The sequence below is a fragment of the Monodelphis domestica genome, chromosome 7 (genome assembly GCF_027887165.1).
Source record: "Monodelphis domestica isolate mMonDom1 chromosome 7, mMonDom1.pri, whole genome shotgun sequence".
Classification (NCBI taxonomy): Eukaryota; Metazoa; Chordata; class Mammalia; order Didelphimorphia; family Didelphidae; genus Monodelphis; species Monodelphis domestica.
The window spans coordinates 204,171,232-204,192,779 of record NC_077233.1 but is presented as its reverse complement, the minus strand read 5'-3'; the positions used below and the strand labels follow the sequence as shown (position 1 = coordinate 204,192,779).

General features: G+C 35.3%; 1 protein-coding gene across 1 annotated transcript in view; it reads right to left on the bottom strand.

Moving 5' to 3' along the window:
* RORB (RAR related orphan receptor B) overlaps positions 1-21,095 on the bottom strand; it is a 245,468-nt gene extending 224,373 nt beyond the window's left edge. Inside the window, exon 1 of the mRNA XM_056806331.1 lies at positions 20,209-21,095. Coding sequence (XP_056662309.1) covers positions 20,209-20,215 — 7 coding nt within the window. The 5' untranslated portion in view covers positions 20,216-21,095. The remainder of the gene's footprint in view (positions 1-20,208) is intronic.
* Positions 21,096-21,548: the final 453 nt, after the last annotated feature.

The window sequence follows — 21,548 nt, the reverse complement described above, 5'->3', positions numbered from 1 at the left end:
TATAAAGAGCATTGTTTTATTCATCGTGCTGGGGAAACTAGAACTCAAGCAAATTTTTAAAAAATTAATTAAACTTTACTTAAAAGTATACACTTTAAAGCAGGTATTAGGAAGTGTCTAGGCACAGCTGAGGCTATCTTAGGTACTTTTATAACATAACCCTAATTTTTTCCCCAGCTCCTACTCCTCTATTCTTAATTTGCCAAGTACTGGCCAAATAGGATGACTAATTTTGAAGACATTTCCCACCCTTGGTCTTTGCTTTTCTATTTCCTTCCATCTGGAATGTTGTATAACCATTCTTTTATTTAAACGTTACTTTCCTTTATTGATTCCTAAAGAATCACTGAATCCACAGATTCATAACTCTACCCCTATGAGTTAGTAAATGGTCTTTGAAAATTGTTTCATCTGAAAAATTCATACTTTGTGGCAAAACTGGTGATTAATCTCTCTGAACCCAGAGAAGTCAGTCCTTAGGAAATAGACATAGTGTATCATCAGGCCCAGTCTAAAATGCATTTCACTTTGGTAGAATATATCAAAACTTGTGCTAAATTGGATAGTCTTTGAGAACCTTACAATGACTTTGGCCACCATCATCAGAGGAGGACTTAAAGGAGGGGAATTTCATATTCAAATGAAAATAAATATCAAATAAAATTCCTTAAGCATTCCTAAATTGGAAGAATTAATAGGAAAAAAACCACTCATTTTGAGACAACAATTTATTTTTTCTTTACTTGTTCCTCTCAATGCTCTTCCTATTTTGATGTCTCATTATGTGTGAAGATAGTCCTTAGTTCTCAAAGGCTATAGTAACAGAGGAGAAGCTTTTTCAGACTCTGTTATCCTGAGAAGTGCTTGAATACAGTTTAAATTTTTTAAATTATATTTTTCTTTTCCAGTGTACACATATGTGGAATTTTTCATAATTGTTTTCTGACATTTTGTGATACATGTTCTCTCCTTCCTTCTCCCTCCCTCATTCTCTTCCACCTTTTCCAAAATGGCAGGTAATATGATATAGTTATACATGTGCTATCATTCAAACTGATTTCCATGTTCATCTTGTTGTGAAAGAAGACATGTCACACACACAAAAACTCACAAAGGAAATAAAATAGGATACTCCAGTCTGCATTCAGGCTCCATCAGCCTCATCTATGGCAATACATAGAATTTTCTGTCATGAATTTCTAGAGTTGTCTTGGATTCTTGCATTGCTGATAATAATTAAGTTATTCACATTTGATCATCATACTTTATTGCTGTTACTGTGTACAGCTGAATACAGTTTTGACACTAGACTGCAGCATCTGTCTGAGCATCAACACAATGAAATATGAAGAGAATGATAACTAGTAATTTGACTGGAAGATAATAAAATTTTTTCCAAGGATTAGAAATTTTCAGCTTATTTTTCACATCCTATATTTGATAGCAGACTGAAAAGGAATTTTAAGAGTGATCAACTGTCTTTCCTAAAACAAAAGTCTTCTGTGGGAATTCTGTGGGAATTTGAGAGAAAAACTTCATCTATCTTAAGACATTTGGTGGGAGCCAGTGGGCAACCAAATGTAGGAGGGCTGGTACAAAGGAATCTAATTGATCAGAGGTTTGTTTCTAAAAAGGAAATTATTTTCCACATAAAACACTTTCCAAAAATAAAATTGACATTGTCAAAATTCACAAGCTTGAAAATTGTGGGAAAACACAATAATGTTTTGTGTGATCATAGAAAAGATAATTATACATTTTATCTCCTACATTGTGGGAGACAATCTTTGTCCAACACTATTCTCCAATTTGATTCTGTTAAATGAGTGAAGAATGAAATCAGGGAATAAATATCATCACCAAACTTTGTGTTTCTTCTTTACTATAGTGCATGTATAGGTCATTATATCCCATTTTTATCATTTGAGAATCAAATTGAAGGAAATTTTACTTCTTGTAATTTAAGGGGCTGTTAAGACTGAATAAAGATAATTACTTCCAATGACTGAGGAATATGATTGGAATGGAAAACAACATGGATAGAACTAAAGGTGACTGGGATTTGACTCATGTCTAAAGATGAAGATTCATAAAGCTTGGTATAAGTAATGTAGTACTAATAGATTAGGATAGGGACTGTACCTGTGATTTTGTTGGCATAGAGAACTCCTGGATGAGCAAATTCACTCTACTAAGAGAAATCAGCACCTTCTCTACAATATGTAGCCTTTGAAAATTGCTTACAGAACTGAGAAGTTCAGTAACTTGCCCAGGGTCAAACAGCCAATGTGTCAGAGCCAAGATCTGAACCTTGGTCTTCCTGACTTTGAGTATAGTTCAAAAAATCTATACAGTTAATTTTAAAGATAGGAACTGAATATTTATTTCCTTTTCTTAAAAGATAGAATGTTGAGTATCCTTCAAAAATCCTTTAATGACTCTCTTAAGCATTGTCTTTGGGCTGGCACTCAAGGCTCTCCACAATACATCTCAACCTACTTTTTCTTCTTTTTTAAACATTTACCTTCCATCTTGGAATCAACACTAAGTACTGATGCCAATTCAGAGGATCAGTAATGGTTAAGAAATTTGGGTTAAGTGACTTGCTCAGGGTCACACAGCTAGCAATTGTCTAAGGCCAAATTTGAATCAGGTCTTCCTGATTCCAAGCCTGATGTAGAGACCCATTGTGCTGCCTAGTTGTCCCTCAACCTACATTTTCAAATTATGAACTATTATTATTCCCTGGAATGATCATTCTGTTTCAATATTCCTTACAAAATCCTGTTTCCTTAACTTTTCTCAGTCTCTATTCAAATCCCATTTAACTTTAAAGGATTATTTAAAATAACACCTTTTCTATGAAGCATTTTCCAATGCCTCTAACTTATAATGATCTTTCTGAATTCCTCTACTCCTTATCAGTTTTTCTATTTACTTGTCACATCTAGGTCTTCATAATAAGATTAAAATTTTTGTAAGTGTATGTCTAATGTTCATTTGGATTGCAAATTACTTAAGTTCAGAGGTCAATATTATTTGACTATTGAATTATATGAAATAATGTAATAAATTATATTAATTTATATGCCATGAAACCCAGTACAGTGTATTATCCATAAGAAGGGCCAATTAAGTATTTGTGGATCTATTTATTGATTGGTGACTTCCTAAACTTTCATTTTTTTCCTACTTTTGTTTTTTTAGAATTTAATTATAGAAGCTATCTATGTATCTAGAAAATATTAAGTTCTATAAGGAAAGATAGGACATAAAAGTGGTTTGGGTGAAAGAAATCTTTTCGAGATTGTTACTGCAGGTCTTGTAATTTTTCTTTAATTCATATTATGCAGATTTATTTTATGGTGCCTCACAATAGCATTTTGTTTCTACATGTTACAATGAGGTCTTCCACTTTTAAAACCAAATCTCTTTGGAAAGGATTCATGACATATTGATAATGTATGTAATTTTGTTCAGTGGGATGTCATATTTTAGCAAAGACCCAGTGAAAAATGACTTGCTCAGGTCTTGAGAAAATGGTTTATTCAGGGTAGATTTTCCTGAGTATCCAGTGATAATACAAACATTAAGTATATAGATTATGTGCAATAGGAGGCCTGTACAAAGTACAACAGCAACAATAAACATTTATTTTAAATGCTTACTATATACAAGGCACTGTGAATACCATGTTATAGTGGAGACAGGATTTGCTTTGAAATCAGAAAGATCTGATACCTACTGGTTTCATCACCCTGGGAAAGTTAGTGAAATTTTTGGTGCTCTAAGCTCTACCCTGCAGAGAAGAAATTGACTTCTGGTAAAGAGAGTTCAAAATTAAGTGTTTTCTAACCCAGTGAAACCATCGGTCCAGTTCTTATCTCCTTTCTAGGTACTAGGAACTAGGAATTCTGATAACTAATTAGAAGAAGAAAATACACCATTCTATGCTCACATTTTTTAATAAAGGGATAAAGGTAAGATGGAGCTTCCTCGTGGTAAGAGACATAAGCTCATATTTTGTTCTGTAGGCAATTAGATAATTCTGAAAGAATATGGGGCTACTAAGATCAATTTCATGGGTCTAATCCCTTAATAATGCAGCTAACTTCACTTAGCCTATATGTACCTCCAGATTAAAACTGTAAGTGTAATAATAACACCTACCTTACAGAGTTGTTGTAAAGAGCAAATAGCAAATATGTGAAGAACTTTGCAAAACTTCAAGGGTAATGTAACTGTTAGCTATTATTCTTGGGGCACATGGAAAGCCTTGCAAACTAAATAGGAACTGTGGGAGCTTATGTTCTGGGGATCAAGTCTTTAAGAACTTCTCACCATTTCCTGGTGGTCCATCTAGCCAAATTACAATGCATGCTGAACGCTGATTTACTGTGTAAGTCCTTGAAAAGAGGAAACTTTTTTTTTTATGGTTGTGAACCCATCACTTTGGACCATGATTATTTTCCCTCCAAAAGGTAAAATGATTTTAACCTGCTCTTAAACATGTAGTGAGAGGGCTAGTATAGGCATATGAAACAACTATTCAAGTATTTGAATTTGTTTTAAAGAAGGAAAGAGAAGCGTTTTTCCAGTTGAATGATGTTATATAAAGATATTGAAAACATATCTTATGTACAGTGCAGGAAAGGGTCCTTTTCCAGCAAGGAGCCCCAAATTCAACTATCTCATACACAATGGGGAAGAGTTGGCCAACAGCTATCTTGTTCTGTTATTTAAAAGTTATAATGTGAAGCAGGGACCAGAAGGAAAGGAAATAGGAGGGAAGGAGGAAAATAAAAAGAAGGATTGACTTATTTCCCTCATCTGTTCCTTACCTTCTCCCTTTGTTCAAAAATATCTGAGTTACAAGTGGCTTCTAGTCAGATATAATTTAACATTACTCTTATCTAGATAGATACAATGTTAGATTCTTCTAAGTTGGGAGAGAGTTGACGATGCATTATTTTATTTATCTTCTTTCCATACCTCCATTTCAGGTAGTTGATAGACTTCATATTTAAAAACATATTTAAACACAAGAGAAGGAAATAGGAAACGAGAGAAAATCGGCTGATTTTCAAAAGCCACAGAACTATGTCAATAGTATAATCAGGCAATTTTCCTCAGCTCTTTGTTCCTGCCATTAGACCATATTAATTTACTTATCTCTATGAATCTCTATAATACACATAATATACACACATATATAAATTATATAATATATAATAAATACTGTATTATTTAAAGATTAGATTAGATTAGAATTAGAATAGATTAGAATTGGCATAGTCCCTCTCTGTCTCTGTTTCTCTTGATCTATCAGCACTGCTTAAAAACTCATGGAACTGATCATACTATGAAAGTTAGTAAATGATTTAATAATATTTCATTTATATATTTTGTATACATTTTAGTTGGGCTTATAAATATTATTGTCTATTTTGCAAATGGAGAAAACTGACATAGAGATAAGCCAGTATGATCACATAATGACAAGGAATTAGAAAAAAAATTAATCCATCCATTTATTACATTTTCAAAGGGTGAGATTTACAATGATAAATGTGAACTTTCCAAATGAATGCATCTTCAGTAATTGTTTTAACCTCCAAAACTTAGACTTTGGACATAAATGGGTTCTTGTTTTTAATATATTTGGAATATTTAACATTTTAAACCTGAATAAATTTCTTTGGAGCTTTAGAAGAAGGAGTGATGTGGTAATTAGGATTGCTTTTAAGCAAAGAACATGAGAATTAATGCCTTGTTTTAAAATTTTATTAATCAAACTCTTCTCCACTTAATTGCTAAGATATTAAAACTACATTATTTTTTAATATCTGTGCTACCTACCACACAGGCTTGTTTTGAGGATCAATGAAGTGGTGTATGAAAAAGCAATTTGAAAAATACAACTCATTAAACAAACACAAAGTGTCATTATAAATTATTTAATTTAAACATAAAGAAATAATATAGACTTTGCCAACTCCATTCAGATTCACATAGAATCCTTCTTGGATTTAGAATGTTTTCAAAAAGATTTTAAACACACCTCCAGTACAGTGATCAACAGTTAATATCTATGAAAGATATCTAAATATTCTAAAAACAATGAAACACAGATTACATTTATTATGTTAGAAACTGAAGAGCACTGTCTCTACTAGAATCTATGATCTTTTCAACTTAATTATGCTAAACAAACTTGATAATACATATGCAATGAATGAAAGTCAGAGTTATCAATATAATGCAACCTATTTTTTTCCCCAATTGTAGATATGGTCAAATTTAACCATGTTTTGGAAGTTGCATTCCATTATATAATAAGATCAATTAGAGCCCCAGAACATAAGCTGCCGAGATAGGGACAATGCTTCTGCCTATGTTTCATGTAGAAGAGAATACACTGCAGGATCCTTAAAAATCAATAATATTGAAATAATAAAAGTGCTTTCAAAGACATTGGAATAGAATTTGAAAATGTAGGAAACACACTCCCCTCCCCCAGAAATCTGTAATAAAATGATAGTTTGATATGAGGAAAATTATATTTCATTTTAAAAGGTATAGAATATTTAATAGCTTATATTAAAAATGAGAACAGAACTCTGTCTTTTTTGCACATTAATATGAAATTTAATTGGTCTATTCTTTACATTGATGGGCATAATTAACTATAACATCTTTAAATGTTGACAATGATTCCTCTCTTCAGAAAATATTTCATACTTATATTACTCACAGGATCTGATTTGACATTAATAGACTCTCAATACAAATTAAAGAGAGGCATGGTTGTCAATTTACAACACTGATGGAGGGATCAATCTTAGTCAGTCAGAAAATACATATTAAGCTCCTGTCCATACATATTTATGTCTTAGGTTGTTCAACTTTTCCCTTTGCTTAAAAAACTTGTGATCTAAAACTAAGTACGAAAATAGAAGCAGTGCTAATAAAAAAGGCACAAACTGACTGATGAATTAACTTTATATGGAAATAGGAAAGTGTGAGTTAAAAAGGAATCCTAGGAAAAACCTCCTAGCTAATATTTGCCATGAAAGACAGTGAAATCAGGTCCTTGAAGCACTGGAAGTGGGGAGGGAAGGAGAAATATACTGAATTCTGAAAGGTCTTTGGTTCATAAGTCGACTACCAAGATGGGGAAAAAAAACATTTCAGGGAATTCATTAGTAAGTGATTATGAAATGAAATTGTTAACAACCTTTGATGAAATAATTTTCTCAAGACAGGCTAGAAATATTCAGAACATCTTACTTGAATTCATGCAAATGATTTGGCAAGAATAGTTTACACTTAGGGATTTTCAGCTGTAGATCTCAAAATTCTTCATAAACATTTATTCTTTTAGGTATTCTCTGAAATAGTTGAACATAATTATGCTCATTTCATAGCAGGACAATGCAAAGTGCTAAATATTTTGCCCAAAGATTTCTAATGTCAGGATAGAGAGAAAGTACTCTCAGGTTTTTGATATCCCGGCTTTGGTAGTGCTATTTCTCATTTAATTTAATATTGTTTCCCTTTAGTTTTTGTAAGCCTCAGAAGAATTATATTAAATAATTTAAACCAAACAACAAGACAAAACCACGAATTACCATGAAAATATAATCACTTTTTTCTGCAGAAATTATTTCTGAATAAATTCAGAAAATTACAATAAATTCCAATTAAAACTCCATGACATTCTGTTTTTTAGGTTTCTTTAGCACAAAAAAGTGTTCAGTTCCTTATTTACTTATAGTATTTACACTTACGTACTTGAACAATATTTTCCTATTCTATCCTTTTACCAGTTTGCAATTTTATCACCCATTATTTATCGATTTCATATTCTTATCTCTCAAAATTATTTTAAAGCCATAGTTCATTTCCAACTCTGTCTCTCCTCACCTCCCCCCACCAACTAGAAAGAAAAGACATAGCCAGAAATATTTATTTATTCCAGAGTCTCTCAAGTTGCTTTCACTTGAAGTAGTCTAAATTAAAAAGCAGTGAATATTTAAAATGTATTTAATGTTTGCTTAAATTTGAGTTCTACAGCATGCATTTTAAAATTATAGAATATTTAAAACCTTACTATTAAATAACCTAAAATACATATATATATTTATATATATATAGTTTATTTCTAGAAAACCAATAGACTTTAATGATATCTGTTTTTCCAGGGCAAGTGTTTTTGCTTGTCATACACCCAAGGCAACTATATAAGTGCAGAACTTTGGGATAAGGTTAGGATTGTCTTTTTAAATATACATTTATATTTATATGTCACCTGCTAAGTGACAGATAAAATTCCTAAGTCAATGGGAAATTTTTATGTCAAACGACTTTAGGATGACATTTTCTTTACACTTGAGCTGCCATGTCCCAAACTTAGCAACTTGAAACCAAGAGATAATATTTTTTCCCACCATTTTGACTCTCTAGCCTTATTTGACGGATGAACTGAAAGAGGATTGCACAATAAATTACTGGCCATCTCAACCAAGATGAATCTTAGTGACTCTTGCTCATCTAGACGATAAAGATGAAATGTGGAAAATCACAAGTATTGTTTTCACTGTCCATATGCCAATAAGGACACTGTTGAATTTTCATGATTCTCCACATGTGCTTTGGATATGTGAAATGAAAGATCCCTTTAATACAGACCATTCTAAGTAATTTAAATTATATAATTTTCTTTTCTACCAACATCTTATGACATAAAGAAGTGGCAACATACCCCATAAGATTTAAATCTATAAAGGACCTCAGAGATCATCTATCTCCTCCCATCTCAATTCTACAGATTAGGAGACTACACAATACTATGCAATGTAAATTATTCATAGCTAATTCATAAGCCAAATTCTAGTATAGTTGCTTTGTTTTCTATAAATTAGAGCTGTCTTTTTTTTTACATTTTAATTATTTTCCTTTAAATGAAAAAGAAAACCACAAACTATGGACTAATTTTACTGTAATTAAACTAGGAATATTTCCATACATGAGAAGCAAGATGGAATACAACTTTGGATTAGGAAGATCTTGAAGTTAATCTAGTTAGTTCCTGACAAAAATTGATGGTGTGACCCTGGGTAAGTAAGTTAATGCCTGGATGATCAAACGATTTTTAAGACTGTCAATTAGAAAAAAGTTTAGACATGTATTGTTTGAGCTAGTTACTTCACACAGAATTCCCTACATGAATGAAACCCCACAGAAGATGTTTCTATACAAGCTGCATGTGCTATAGACCAGTTTTGGGCTACATGTATTTAGACCGATTTGTTACCCATGTTTTTTTCAAAAAGCTCCTGTATTTGAGCACAATTCAAATAGACTAGATTCTACATGGTAGTCATGTACTTTTGTTGTAGTTGGGCTTTTTTGTTTTTGTTTAATGCAGATTCTAAATAAGATTCCTGATTCACATCACCTGAAAAACACGGGTGTAGTTATCCAAGTTGGAGTCAGAATACCTGAGGTCTAGACTGAATCTACTATTTCCCTCTTGTGTGATCTTGAATCTGAGAGTCTTGTGGGGGTGGCATTAGTTATTTATATTACATTATCTTTTGTTCAACAAAGAGATTTTCCTTATTGCACTGGTACCCAGATGCTGGTCCAGTATTCCTTGGGAGGGAGATGGTGGTTTAATTATTATAATAGATCTTCAGATACAAATGTAAATTAGGTATGTTCACTAAGAAATTTATTTGACTCAAAGACAAATCTGTAGTAAGATAAACAAAATTTTGCTCTATAGAGCAAAATATATGAATAGCTGTATAAATATAGCACATTACGGTTTGCTAAGGGTGTAATATTTTTAAAAATCTCATTTGGTTTTCACAATAATCCTATCATATGCCACGATTATTCCCATTTTACAGAAGCAATAAAACAAACCCCCAAACAACAACAAAAAAACCCCCAACCAAATGAAGCTGAGAGGTGATAAGCAACTTGCCAGCATCTGCATAGCTAGTAAGTGTCTAAAGTTGGATACATGCATAGATTTTCTGATTTCAAGTTCAACTTTTTATCCACAATATAATACTACTTCCCATGTATATGTATTACTATTTTCCAATTTATTTAGATATTATAATAAGTAATAATAATAAAAAGATGAACAGAACAGCATTATAGAATTTATTATAGCCTTTTTTGTTCTGTTTTACTTAATCACTATCATCATATGGAGGTAGGGTCTACATAGTTGTCTATAAAAAGGGTTTCACATGCATGGAAATCAAATCTCTGAAAAGGATGAAAACCAGTACTCCATAGCATCCTTGACAGATAACTCTTTAAGCACTGCTTGAAAACCTTAGGTTCTAAAAATGAAGCTCAAGGCATAAAATACTTAGTAACATTTCGCAGTGCTGATGGATCCCAAAGATCCCTACTACCTGCTATGTCATAGAAAAAGTTACTACATTGGAAATTCTAAATGTCTGTGATTCTATGATCTGATCATGCACGGAACTTTGTACATAGTAGGCACTTAATAAATAAAGGTTAAATTGAATTGAATTAGCATAATACAATGGGCTTCATCTTCCTTGGAATTTTGTATTTAAGATTTTCAGCGCTAGCTGGTTGAAAGTTTCATTTATTCTTCTAGTTCTTGAGATTATAATTTAGTTTGTTATTGTGTCAATTTCCTGTCTTGTAAATTAATAATATCCAAGTGTCTTGAAAAAATTTAATTCATATTTTGAAAACCAGAGGATGAGAGTTCTAATCCTCTTTATGCCATTAGCTAGTTGGTAATTCATTCAGCCTCTTGGATCAACAACTTCAATTTTATTTAACAACAATTAATTAGTTTTATTGTCTGTCAAATGAGAGAATTGAACTGACTAGGTGGCCTATAAGATCTATTCAGCATCAAAAATTCTCTTACTCCTTGAGTCTATTTTTCTCAAACTTGTGTCTATGTAACTATTTTATTCTTCTTCTCCTAACTACATTTATATTTTCCTTTTTAAAATGAAATTTAAAAAAATAGTTTGAAAGCCTTTCCTTGGCTAAATTTATTCAGTTCACTAGACAACTCTTTTAAATGAATATCTGTCCATAGATTATACTTGATAATATAAAATACTTTTAAAATATCTTATGCTTATTAATCATTTAAAGTTAACAATAGTAAGAAATTAATTGTATGACAAAGATCATAACTTTTTCAAAAAAATATGTTACCCTTTTGAATTAAGTATTTGAACAACAAACCAGTTACTTAATAGGCTTCATGTGGTTCAACCAAAGACATTGTCAGTCTTGAGTAATAATATTTATCCAATTTTTTGAAGAATTTTGATAAAACGTTTTGGGAAATATTCATTTTAAAGTAAAAAACACATACACAATTTTATGATATAGAAATGCTAGAGTTGTTCATATTTATAAGTTATAATAGTATCAGTTAATTTGGCTTCCATTAAAATGAATGATCAAGCATATTAGAAAATAAAAATTTACAAAATGACAAAATTCTCCAAAATTATTTGATTCCTAATGTGACTCATTTATTCCCACTCACACACAGAATATAGGTTGGCTGCTTACTGAACTAAAATGGAACATAGTGTAGAGCAACTAAAAGAATACCACTGGTTCTGGAGTCAGAGATTCTGGATTCAAAGTTCACTTCTTGGGCTTAACTAAAAGACTTTAACCTTTCTGAGCCCCAGTTTTCTTATTTAAAAAATGAAGGGGCTGGATAATGTGACTTCCAAGGTCGTTTATAGTTCTCAATTTGTTTACAATCTAATGAATGATTTTTCATTTTCCAATTATATATATCTATATGTTTCAAAAGTGTCATAATCAGAAGCATGGGATAAAACTATAGACAAATTAAGACAGAAAACAGTTCCAAGAAATAACTGGATTCGATAATACACTGCCTATTATAGTGTCTCAATGTGAGGTCAATGGAGCAATCTAAACCAATACTGATCAAATTCAATTGTTTTAAATCAACAACAAATGCAGTTGTAAAAACTAGCTTATGGAAGGTTAGAGATGGTTTATTGGAAAGCACTGGTAAAAAAACATTTATATGAAATATGATTTTATTTATGCTTAATTCTCTCTGATCATCCACAATCTCTCAAGTTGACTAGAATGCCAAGATAATATATACATAAGTATAAATGGTAATATATAAAGTGGAGGAACATAATATGATCAATAAATAGACACATCTTGATTTCTTCATGATCATGGAGTTTTCTTTTCCTGTGAGTCAGATGATAATGATAACCCAATATTGAATTATATTATTATATTTTGTATAATTTATTCATCAGGCTCAGGGAATTCAGAGTCAACATACATTTGCCAGTTCATCAAAACAATTCACACTAATGCTAAGTTATATGCATTGGAATTAAATTAAATTGCTTAATGCTTTTTCAAAGGAATTGAAGACAGAATAGTCACTGTATTTATGTTGATATACACATTTTGACAGTTAGGTATATGCATTTATACTCTCTACATGCTTATACAAAGAAAAGACATCAATTTGGTTGTTTAAAAATCAGACTATAACTACTATCTAAATATCAAACTAGCATAAAATATAATTTCATGCTAAAATCTAATGCAAAAAATTTAGTCTCAAGATAAAACTTTCCAAAATTTACCATTAACTGGTAATAGAAAAGTACAAGAGAATAAAGTTTATCACTTGCTGAATAATTAAAGTTATCATTAATATACCAAATATAATTTCTTGGAAACTATTCCATCAATAGTCAAAGGAATTTATGTAAAAAAGAAAATTAAACAAGGTAAAATTCTAAGTAGTTGAAAATACATAATATTTTTGTGGCTATTTGAACTCAGTTCTTTTTTTATTCGAATTCCATTCAATTATTCTGTTAGTTACCTATACATCTATTATATTTTGCTTGATTTACTATAAAATGCCGTTATAACACCTGTGGTTTCTCTCATTAAGAATTGAATGGCTAGGGTTATGGGTTGAAAGGGCAACATATGCCCTACGAAAGGGCTACTCAACATAGCCTATTATATTGGTGCACTGGTAAATCTCATTTCTATTCATCAGATGATTAGTTCAATCAATATTTATTCCTGTGTGCTTCCTTTGTCTTTGGCAACAAAGCACACATCCTTCAAATTCATAGCATAAGCCTTGTTGTCTATGAATGTGTTGCTTAATTTGAGAGGGAAAATTTGATTTATTTGGCATACTTGAATTCATTAATTTTGCTTCCCTCCTTCCGAGTCATCAGGATACTGTATGTTATCTAAAATATGTGTGATTAGTAATTGCCTAAGAACCCTATATATTAATTACCAATTTTTATATGACTAACAACCTTATTCCTATAATGTAAACACAATATGTATGGGAAGTTTAAAATTCTGAATAGAGATGATAAACTATTTTTTTCTTCTCAGGTGCTTAGAATCTCAGAACGAGTGAGCATATATATGCATACATATGTATTTGGTATATTATCTTGGATCAGCATAAGCCTCCAAACACTGCATTTCTCCAAAACAAGAAATGCACAACAAATACTTGAAGATTAGGCTTCTATTAACTCCTTAACAAATATTTAGAAGCAGATTTTTATTAAATTGTGGTAACCATTTTTTTTTTACAAATCATGCATCTTTTATCAAATCTTATCCTTAATTAGATCTCAAAATAGTTATGTAATTAGTGTATTTTATTTCATTGCTTTACAGAACAGATGATCAAACAGCAGACCCACAAAATCCTTTAGAGGACCTAAGAAATAGTTTGAAAAAAAAACTGTCAAAATGTTGAGAGATTGATTCTAGGTTATTTATGAACCACAAATACTTATTCCTACTAGGTTATTCTATTCAAGTTTGGAGAACACAACTAAATGGCTATTTTTAAAATGTTATACAATTCTTAAATATTCAATTTTTTTGTAGGGAAAAACATTTCAGTACCTTAATTTTCCAAAATATTATTCCTAAATTAATAGGATGCCAAAGATATCCTTAAGAATCTCACTTGTGAATAATTATAGCACTATGAATTTGAAAAGTAAAACCAATATGCTATATTTAAGTTTGTGAAAAATAGTTAGAACTACATTGGGTTTTTCTTTGCACCAATTTCTTATGTTTAATTGTGATGCTTAGATTTTATTAATGTGCAGTAGGCTCAACATTGCTCAAAATTTTTATACTCCCATAAGCTGTAACAGTATATCAGTATGCCAGAATGTCAGCCATCCCAATGATGTGGCCATTTTCCCAATAATATAGCTCATTAGAAAGATGGTAAAATTGCTTGTAGGCTGTGCATCTCTAGATAGGAAGAAAAAATTGTACATCCAAAGTAATAAATCTACTTAATGTACAGCATAGTTTATGTCATGCTTATTCATTTCACACTTTAATCTCTTTAAGAATATTTTCATGATATTACTAATTCTAAAGTGTTATTTTGTACTGAGGCTCATTAGTGAAACTAGCAAAAGGATAATATGTACCAAAATCTATATAAAATGCAGAGTATTATTTTTAATTGAGCAAAAATAGTTTATAATCAATTGCCATTTATTAGGTTAATCCTCAGTGGAAAAATATGGATTTTGTGTCTATAGGAAATGCTAGATAATGATGTTCTATAATAACATTCGGGGTTTTTTTCTTTTTTTTTGATTAGTATCCTAACCTTAAACTTTTCTTTTGCACTAATTTTAGATTATGTTACACACAAATACAGTTAAATTAGATTTTATTTTGTCTTATAAACACCTCAAATAGTATTTTCTAAAGTATATTCAATAATATACCATAAGAGTAGAGGTGTGTTGAATATATTCACATTTAATATGCTCCTACACACATGCACACATAAATGTTAGCATTTGTCCTGGTGTAAAGTCATCAAAAATATATTAAAACAAAAGTTATGTATAGCTAAGCAATAGTATGACACCATAGCACTTAGATAATATTGCAGGAAATTTTTACTTTTTGTAAAGAAGAATGTGAGTATTTTTTTGTATGTGTTATTGTTGATAGAAGTAAAATACTTTCTATTTTAAAATGTCAATTGATAACAGAGAAGTAGCATAACTGCTATTAGACTCTTAACTTGTCAAAGAATTCCTTCTCTAAATACTCCATGCTGTATATGAAATTAATGTGGAATAGCACATAGAAAAAATATAAAGAAATTTTTTGTTGATATCAAGTTATCCCAGAAGTTCCCAGTGGCTTAATTGTTAACCTTCTCTGTGTTATAATATTAGTGTTAATAAATGGCCTTGTTAGATAGCTTCACACAAATTAAAAGCATAAGGATGGATTATTGTTTCTGTGAATAATTTCTCCAATGCCCGAAACACAGTTTTCAGAACTGCTTAAAAGGGGCCTTAGTATAGATAACTTGGAGTCTATGGGCATTAGGTCAGTTCTCCGACTACTTTAATGGGTAATTATTAATGGACCACTAATAAGAGGTGCTGTTAGATTGAACTTTTTAAAGTAATAGGTGAAAGGAAGGAGAGATATTGATTGAGAATTTTTAAGTTTCAATAACATATTTTCATAAGGATCTCAAAGGCCCTAAAAATCTAGATGACTTCCATTCTACTGGCAAGTACCTTGCTACAGTTTCTATAAGCACCTTAAAAAAAGAGATCAGTTAATCAAAATAAAAGGAAATTAAAGAATAGATAATAATTGGATGGTCACAAATCTGGGGATACAACTATATTTATAACCTGTGTCAAATAGGACTTTAAATCTGCTGGAACCCTAGTAATCTATCAATTATAATCACATTTAGGACCCTAGGATTAGAACTAGAAGGGAAACTTTAAGGACAAGCTTGTTCTCATTTTACAGATGAGGAAATTGAGGCCCAGTGAGGTTAAGTAGGAGGTACTATGATTAATTAAATAATGGAGCTAGTATGAGAATCTAGTTTTTCTGATTTCAAATCTATTACCCTGGGGTTTTCCCCTGATATTTAGGAATAGTGCTTTATGTAGTGATGCAGAGTTAAGTCCTCATATAAGGAACAACTCACCTGTCTCTCTGGAAGAACCAAGTCCGGGCTTAGACTGGCTTTTCATCTATGGACAGACCCAATTAAAAGCGGTTCTCCTAAGTCATTCTTCTAAATAATGCAAACGCTGGTGATGTGCAAAGAAGCTTTCTTAGGCGATTCTGCCCTCCTGGCTAAGAAACCCCCGCCGCACCCCACTCAGACAAAGAGTGAAATAATCTAAAAGAAATAATGCCACCATTCTCTTTCTACCCTGAATCAAGGGCTACAGTTCACTCTCATCTCTAAATTCTGCTGGGGGTGAGGGGAAGAAGACAAGTCCCGGAGTCAGGAGACTACAAAGTTCACCACTTTTTTCTTTCCCTGGTCCCAGTCCCTCTAGAGCATTCTGTAAGGTGAGTTTGAGTCTTCCATTCAACTCAGAACAAACAAGAAGGCTGTTGTCCCCTCTGAGTACGATGTATGGATCAAAACTCATTTGCCAAAAATGTTTGCTACTCCAGCTACAAACTGCGGGCAGACACGTACTTGAGACATTGTATAAGAAACTGCGGAGGTAGTACTGGAATTGAAGGGGCAGAGTATTGGGGCCCAGGGGGGGAGCAACCCAAAATATGGTGAGTCCGCCAAGAAGATTTAGGTTGTAATCTTGTCTCGGCTATTTAATGCCTGTGACGTTGGGGCAAACCTCTGTGCCTCGGTTTCCCCATGTGTAAATAGCTTGGCTTGTCTCCAAGGATCGTTTCAAATGTAAAAGTCTATCCTATTATTGTTCATAATACAACACCTTCGTTATGACAAAGAAGTAGGGGGTGGTGGATTTCCTCACTCTGATAAGGAGCTCAGACCTAGAATCAAAAGCTGATCTTTGCGCTGCCCCTCCCCCCTCCACTGCCCAAGTTCACACTTAAATTCAAACGGAACTCAAAAGGCACCAGGAGTAGATGGGGTATTTTTTCAACTGTGTCCTTTCCCCTCAGGTCCATCTTTTAAAAAACCCCTGATTGGAGGGCATCCTAAAGGAACTGAGGGTGAAGGGGTGGAGTAATAATGGGGAGGTGGGGACTGATCTGTTGTATTTCCCCTTTTTAATATTTTCTCTCCGGAGTGTTCACTTGCTGTGGGAAAGAATAGTAAAGCTACAGTTTCTTGGAATAAGAAATGGGGTGGAGGTTGGGGCTCTTCTTGTCTAGTGTAGGTACTAATAAAATTCAATAGAAAAAATGTAAAGTCAGGCAATCTCACGGAGTGTGGTGTCTGTGTGCTAGAGAGAGAGAGAGAAATAGAGAGAGAGAGAGAGAGAGAGAGAGAGAGAGAGAGAGAGAGAGAGAGAGAGAGAGAGAGAGAGAGAGAGAGAGAGAGAGAGAGAGAGAGAGAGAGAGAGAGAGAGGAGAGGGAGACTATTAATAAATTCTCATCCATTAGCCCTATGGGTACAGTAAGTCTGGCACTCCAGTGAGTTCCAAAGTAAATATTATTGACACGTAAAAAACTGTTTAATGGGAACGAATCTGTAAGGATATCCTCCTCCCAGCTCCCCGCCCTCCCCCTATTATTATTATTATTTGCTCTATTTCTCTCTCTCTCTCTCTCTCTCTCTCTCTCTCTCTCTCTCTCTCTCTCTCTCTCTCTCTCTCTCTCTCTCTCTCTCTCTCTCTCTCTCTCTCTCTCTCTCTCTCTCTCTCTCTGTCTGTTGGTGTGTTGGTTGTGTTGGTTTAAAGTCTCGAGCTGCGGGCTCCAGATCCAGCAAGGTAGGCGAGCTCCCCCAGATCCTTGAACCCATGTACGTTAACGTATCAGGAAAAGCAGTCACTGCCACCCAGGGAAGAAAGGAAGAAAAAGAAAGGGGACTAGGAAAAAAAAAGGGGGGGGAATCTGGGGCCTCAACACTGAGTAATAGCTGTAAGTATACCAAGTGCTGGAAGGGGAGAAGAGGGAGAAGGGACTGAAACCCTTCTTCCCCAGCCAGCTCCCAGCTTTTCCAGGGAAGTTGGTCAGTGGAACACGTGACTAACCTTAAACCTAGATCTTCCCCTAACTCTCCCTCCCCGCCCCCAAACAGCTCTAGGATCTAGGAGCGCTGACTTGCGTCCCCCAGCCCCATTCACAATAGTCTCTCATCCACGGACTCACGAACTCTCCCACGGGTATCCTCAACACTAGCCACTTAGCTGTCTTTGGTGTAATGCATCAATACGTGAGTCCTCTCCCCCTCCTGTCCCATCAGACACAAACTTGTGCACATTCACAGTGGATTCCATCCTGGTCCCAACCCTGAGGGAGTGTTTGTTCCTATCTGATCAAACTTCAGTGAGAAGCTAAGGGCAGTGGTCTGGAAGGGAGCTGGGCAAGATGATGTCTAACGCCCCCTCCTCTTCAGTGGAGGGAAGAGGACGAGGGTCTGCATTCCACCAACACCCCATCTTGTACAGCGTGGGTCCCAATTGCAGTCTAACAACTTACAAATTGAGGGGTATGTGGAGGAAACAGATAGGAACCAGAAAAATTTTAATTGCTGTTCTAACTCGCGTCTCCACTTCAAAGTCATTAAGTGGCGGAAGCAGAAGCATTTCGGGCGCTATTCCTAACTTTGTGTGTCTTGGTCTGGCTGAAAGTGTTTAGGTAGAGAATCAGTGGGTAGGGAACATAGTGGCCGGTTTGGAGAAAGGAAGGGGCAGCGAAAGGAGACCCAGAGAAGAGGCTCTAGAGTTGAAGAGGCAGTAACCAGAAACAACCCAACGAAGTGAGAGGACACCCAGGGAATAGAGAGCTTGCTCTCCAGCTAGTCCCAGACTGCATTGACATGCAAGGAGCCTGCGGGGCGGAAGGGAAAAAGAATGAGTCAGCTCCAAGTTCTTGGGGAAAAGAAGAGAAAAGTGGAAGAAGAGAAGGGAGGAAGAAAAAGAGGACAACCAGGAGGAGAAGGAAGAGGAGGAGCACTAGAAGGTTAAAGGGAGGCGAATCAATTTGCTTGATGGGAGATAAAATTCTGACAGTCCTGGATAGAATGGACCACAGGAGGGGAGAAGAGAGACAAAAATATCTTTGCACAGGTGTCTCTCATGACCCCTGACCCAGCACGCAGCCTCTGGGACCTCTCCGGCTCCCCCACAGCCCCCGGATGCTACCGTGGAGGGGAGGGGAGGAGGAAGCATGGTTCTATTTTCATCCTTTTTTATTTGGAAAGAGGAGGGAGAAGGGAGCGCTCAAGAAAGCCAAGTAGCTGCTGCCTTCCCGACCTAACTCAAGCAAGCTCAGTTGCGGAGCGAACTAACTTCTTTAACACAACTTTTTCCCCCCTCTTTTCCCCTCCAAGTGCCCCCTCTCTTCCCTGTTTGTCTCATCAGCACCCCAGAACCCAAAATGACTCTGGTCTAAGTAGAAACAAGAGATAGGGAGGGAGCCAGTCTTCCCTCAGCCTGGTCCGTACCCCAAAGTACCTATTTCCTCCCTCCCCCATACCGGTTTACATCCCCCACCCCAAGTTTAATAAACATTTACACGCTCAGGGAAAATGAATCGCTCTTCCCTGAGATAGTCCAGGGGTTGGTTTTCACTCGACTACTCCGCTCATCCCCGGCTCCCAGGAGTGGATGTTGGTCCCCAATCTTGCCAAGAGGTGTTTGGCGACCAGCATGTGTGACTCTTGTTACATTTTTCCAAATGCTCTTGCTGGGATAAAATGCTTCCCCTCCCTCCCCCTTTCCTTTCCCTGTCCATCCTACCCCCTCTTTCATGACCGTGAGCCATAGAAAACAGGAAAAAAAAAATTGCAGTGCAAGTAATTAAAGTAGAAAATACAGTTTCTCGTAAAGAACGTCCTTCTTCCCCAAGTTCCAAATAAACAAACAATCAAACAAAAGCCTCTCCTCGCCTACCCAAACAAAACTCAAGCAGCAGCAACACGATTTCAAAACTTTATCCAACCAGGCCATACTCAGTCCTCCCTATTAACATTAACTCAGTGAAATTTCCCGTTCTTAAGCTTTTCCTTCACCTTCCACTGAGCCTCTCATCCCTACCTCTTCCCTCCCCCAACCCCAGCCCATCTTCAAAGGCGAACCCATCTCTCCAGAGCTTTTTCCCTCCCGACCTGCCCACTTCGCCTCCCCCCATGAGTTCCCTTCCCTTACCTCGCATGGTGTTGCCGATAGCTCACTCAGCGCAGTCATGAAGCTGCTACCAGCCCGCACCTCGGAAAGCACAAAAATCCCCTCTCAGCACGAGTGGAGGCTGCAGCCGAAGATCTGTTCTGCCGAGAAAACCATCCCTCCCAGGCTGTTATTGTTGCCGGTTGTTGGTGTTGGCTGCTGTGTGGCTATTGAGGCCTCTGCTGTCTTAACTGGTTTTGATGATAATGGTGATGATGATAATGATGGTGGTAGTGGTGACTATTTGGTCAGGTGGGGTTTTGTTGTTGTTTGTTGTTGTTATTTTTTTTCCCAGGAAGGGTGAAAATATGTTGCCTGATTGGTGCCCGGGCTTGTTTTGTTTTTGTTGTCTTTCTCTCCAATGTATTTGTTTAAAAAAAAAAATGCCACCACCGGTTCAGAAGATTTCTTTTGTGATCACTTGGACTGAGGAGGAGGAGGAGAAGGAGGAGGAGTTGGTGGTGGTTTGGTTAGTTACAAAGAAGAGGGGAAAGGAGCAAAAAAGGAGGGGGGGCAGGAAAGAAAGGAAGGCTGTGTGGATGGCAGAACATGTGCGTTTTCACATGACATCTGCGCCTGTTATCGGATCCACAATGTGAATTTTCACTGTTCAGTTACAGGGACGCTCAGGGAGGGAGGGAGAGAGGGAGAGAGAGAAAGAGAAAGAGAGAGAGAGGAGGAGGAGAAGAGATGGAGAGAGAAAGCTGCAAAGAGGCTTATAGCAGAGGGCGGGTTGGACCCGGAGTTCTAGGCTCCTCCTCCTGTCAGCGCCACCGCCTATCACCAGCCTGCTGCCCTCAGCCTGGCTGGGACCACTCCAGGGAGACTCAGGGAGACAGAGGGAGAGAGACAGAATTACAGAGTCTGAGAAAGCCAGTCAGAGGAAAAGAGGGGAGAGATGGAGGGTCCAGCAGTTCCGAAGGTGAAATTCCCTACTGATTCATCTATTGAGAAAGGGTTGGGGAAAAGGTGGAAGGACAGATGACCAAGCAGAGACATTAAAACTACTATTTTTCAGGTCTCTGTGGAGCTAGACAGAAAAAAAGAACTCTATTGGTCTAACCTGCCTCCAAATCTTGTGCTTCTTTTCCAGCCACAAAGCCTGCCTTTGGTTTTTAATTTATGGCAAGTCTTCTCCTGGTCCCTTTTCAATCAACTCTCCATCTGCATCTCTGGCAGGGAATCGAAAATATTATTATTATCAACAGCAGTAGTAGTAGTAGTATCTAGTAGTAATAGTAGGTACTGTATATGAAAAGCCACTTTCACTACAAGTAAAATACTCTTTCAAAGCAACTGTAAACCTCTGAAAAATATTTTAT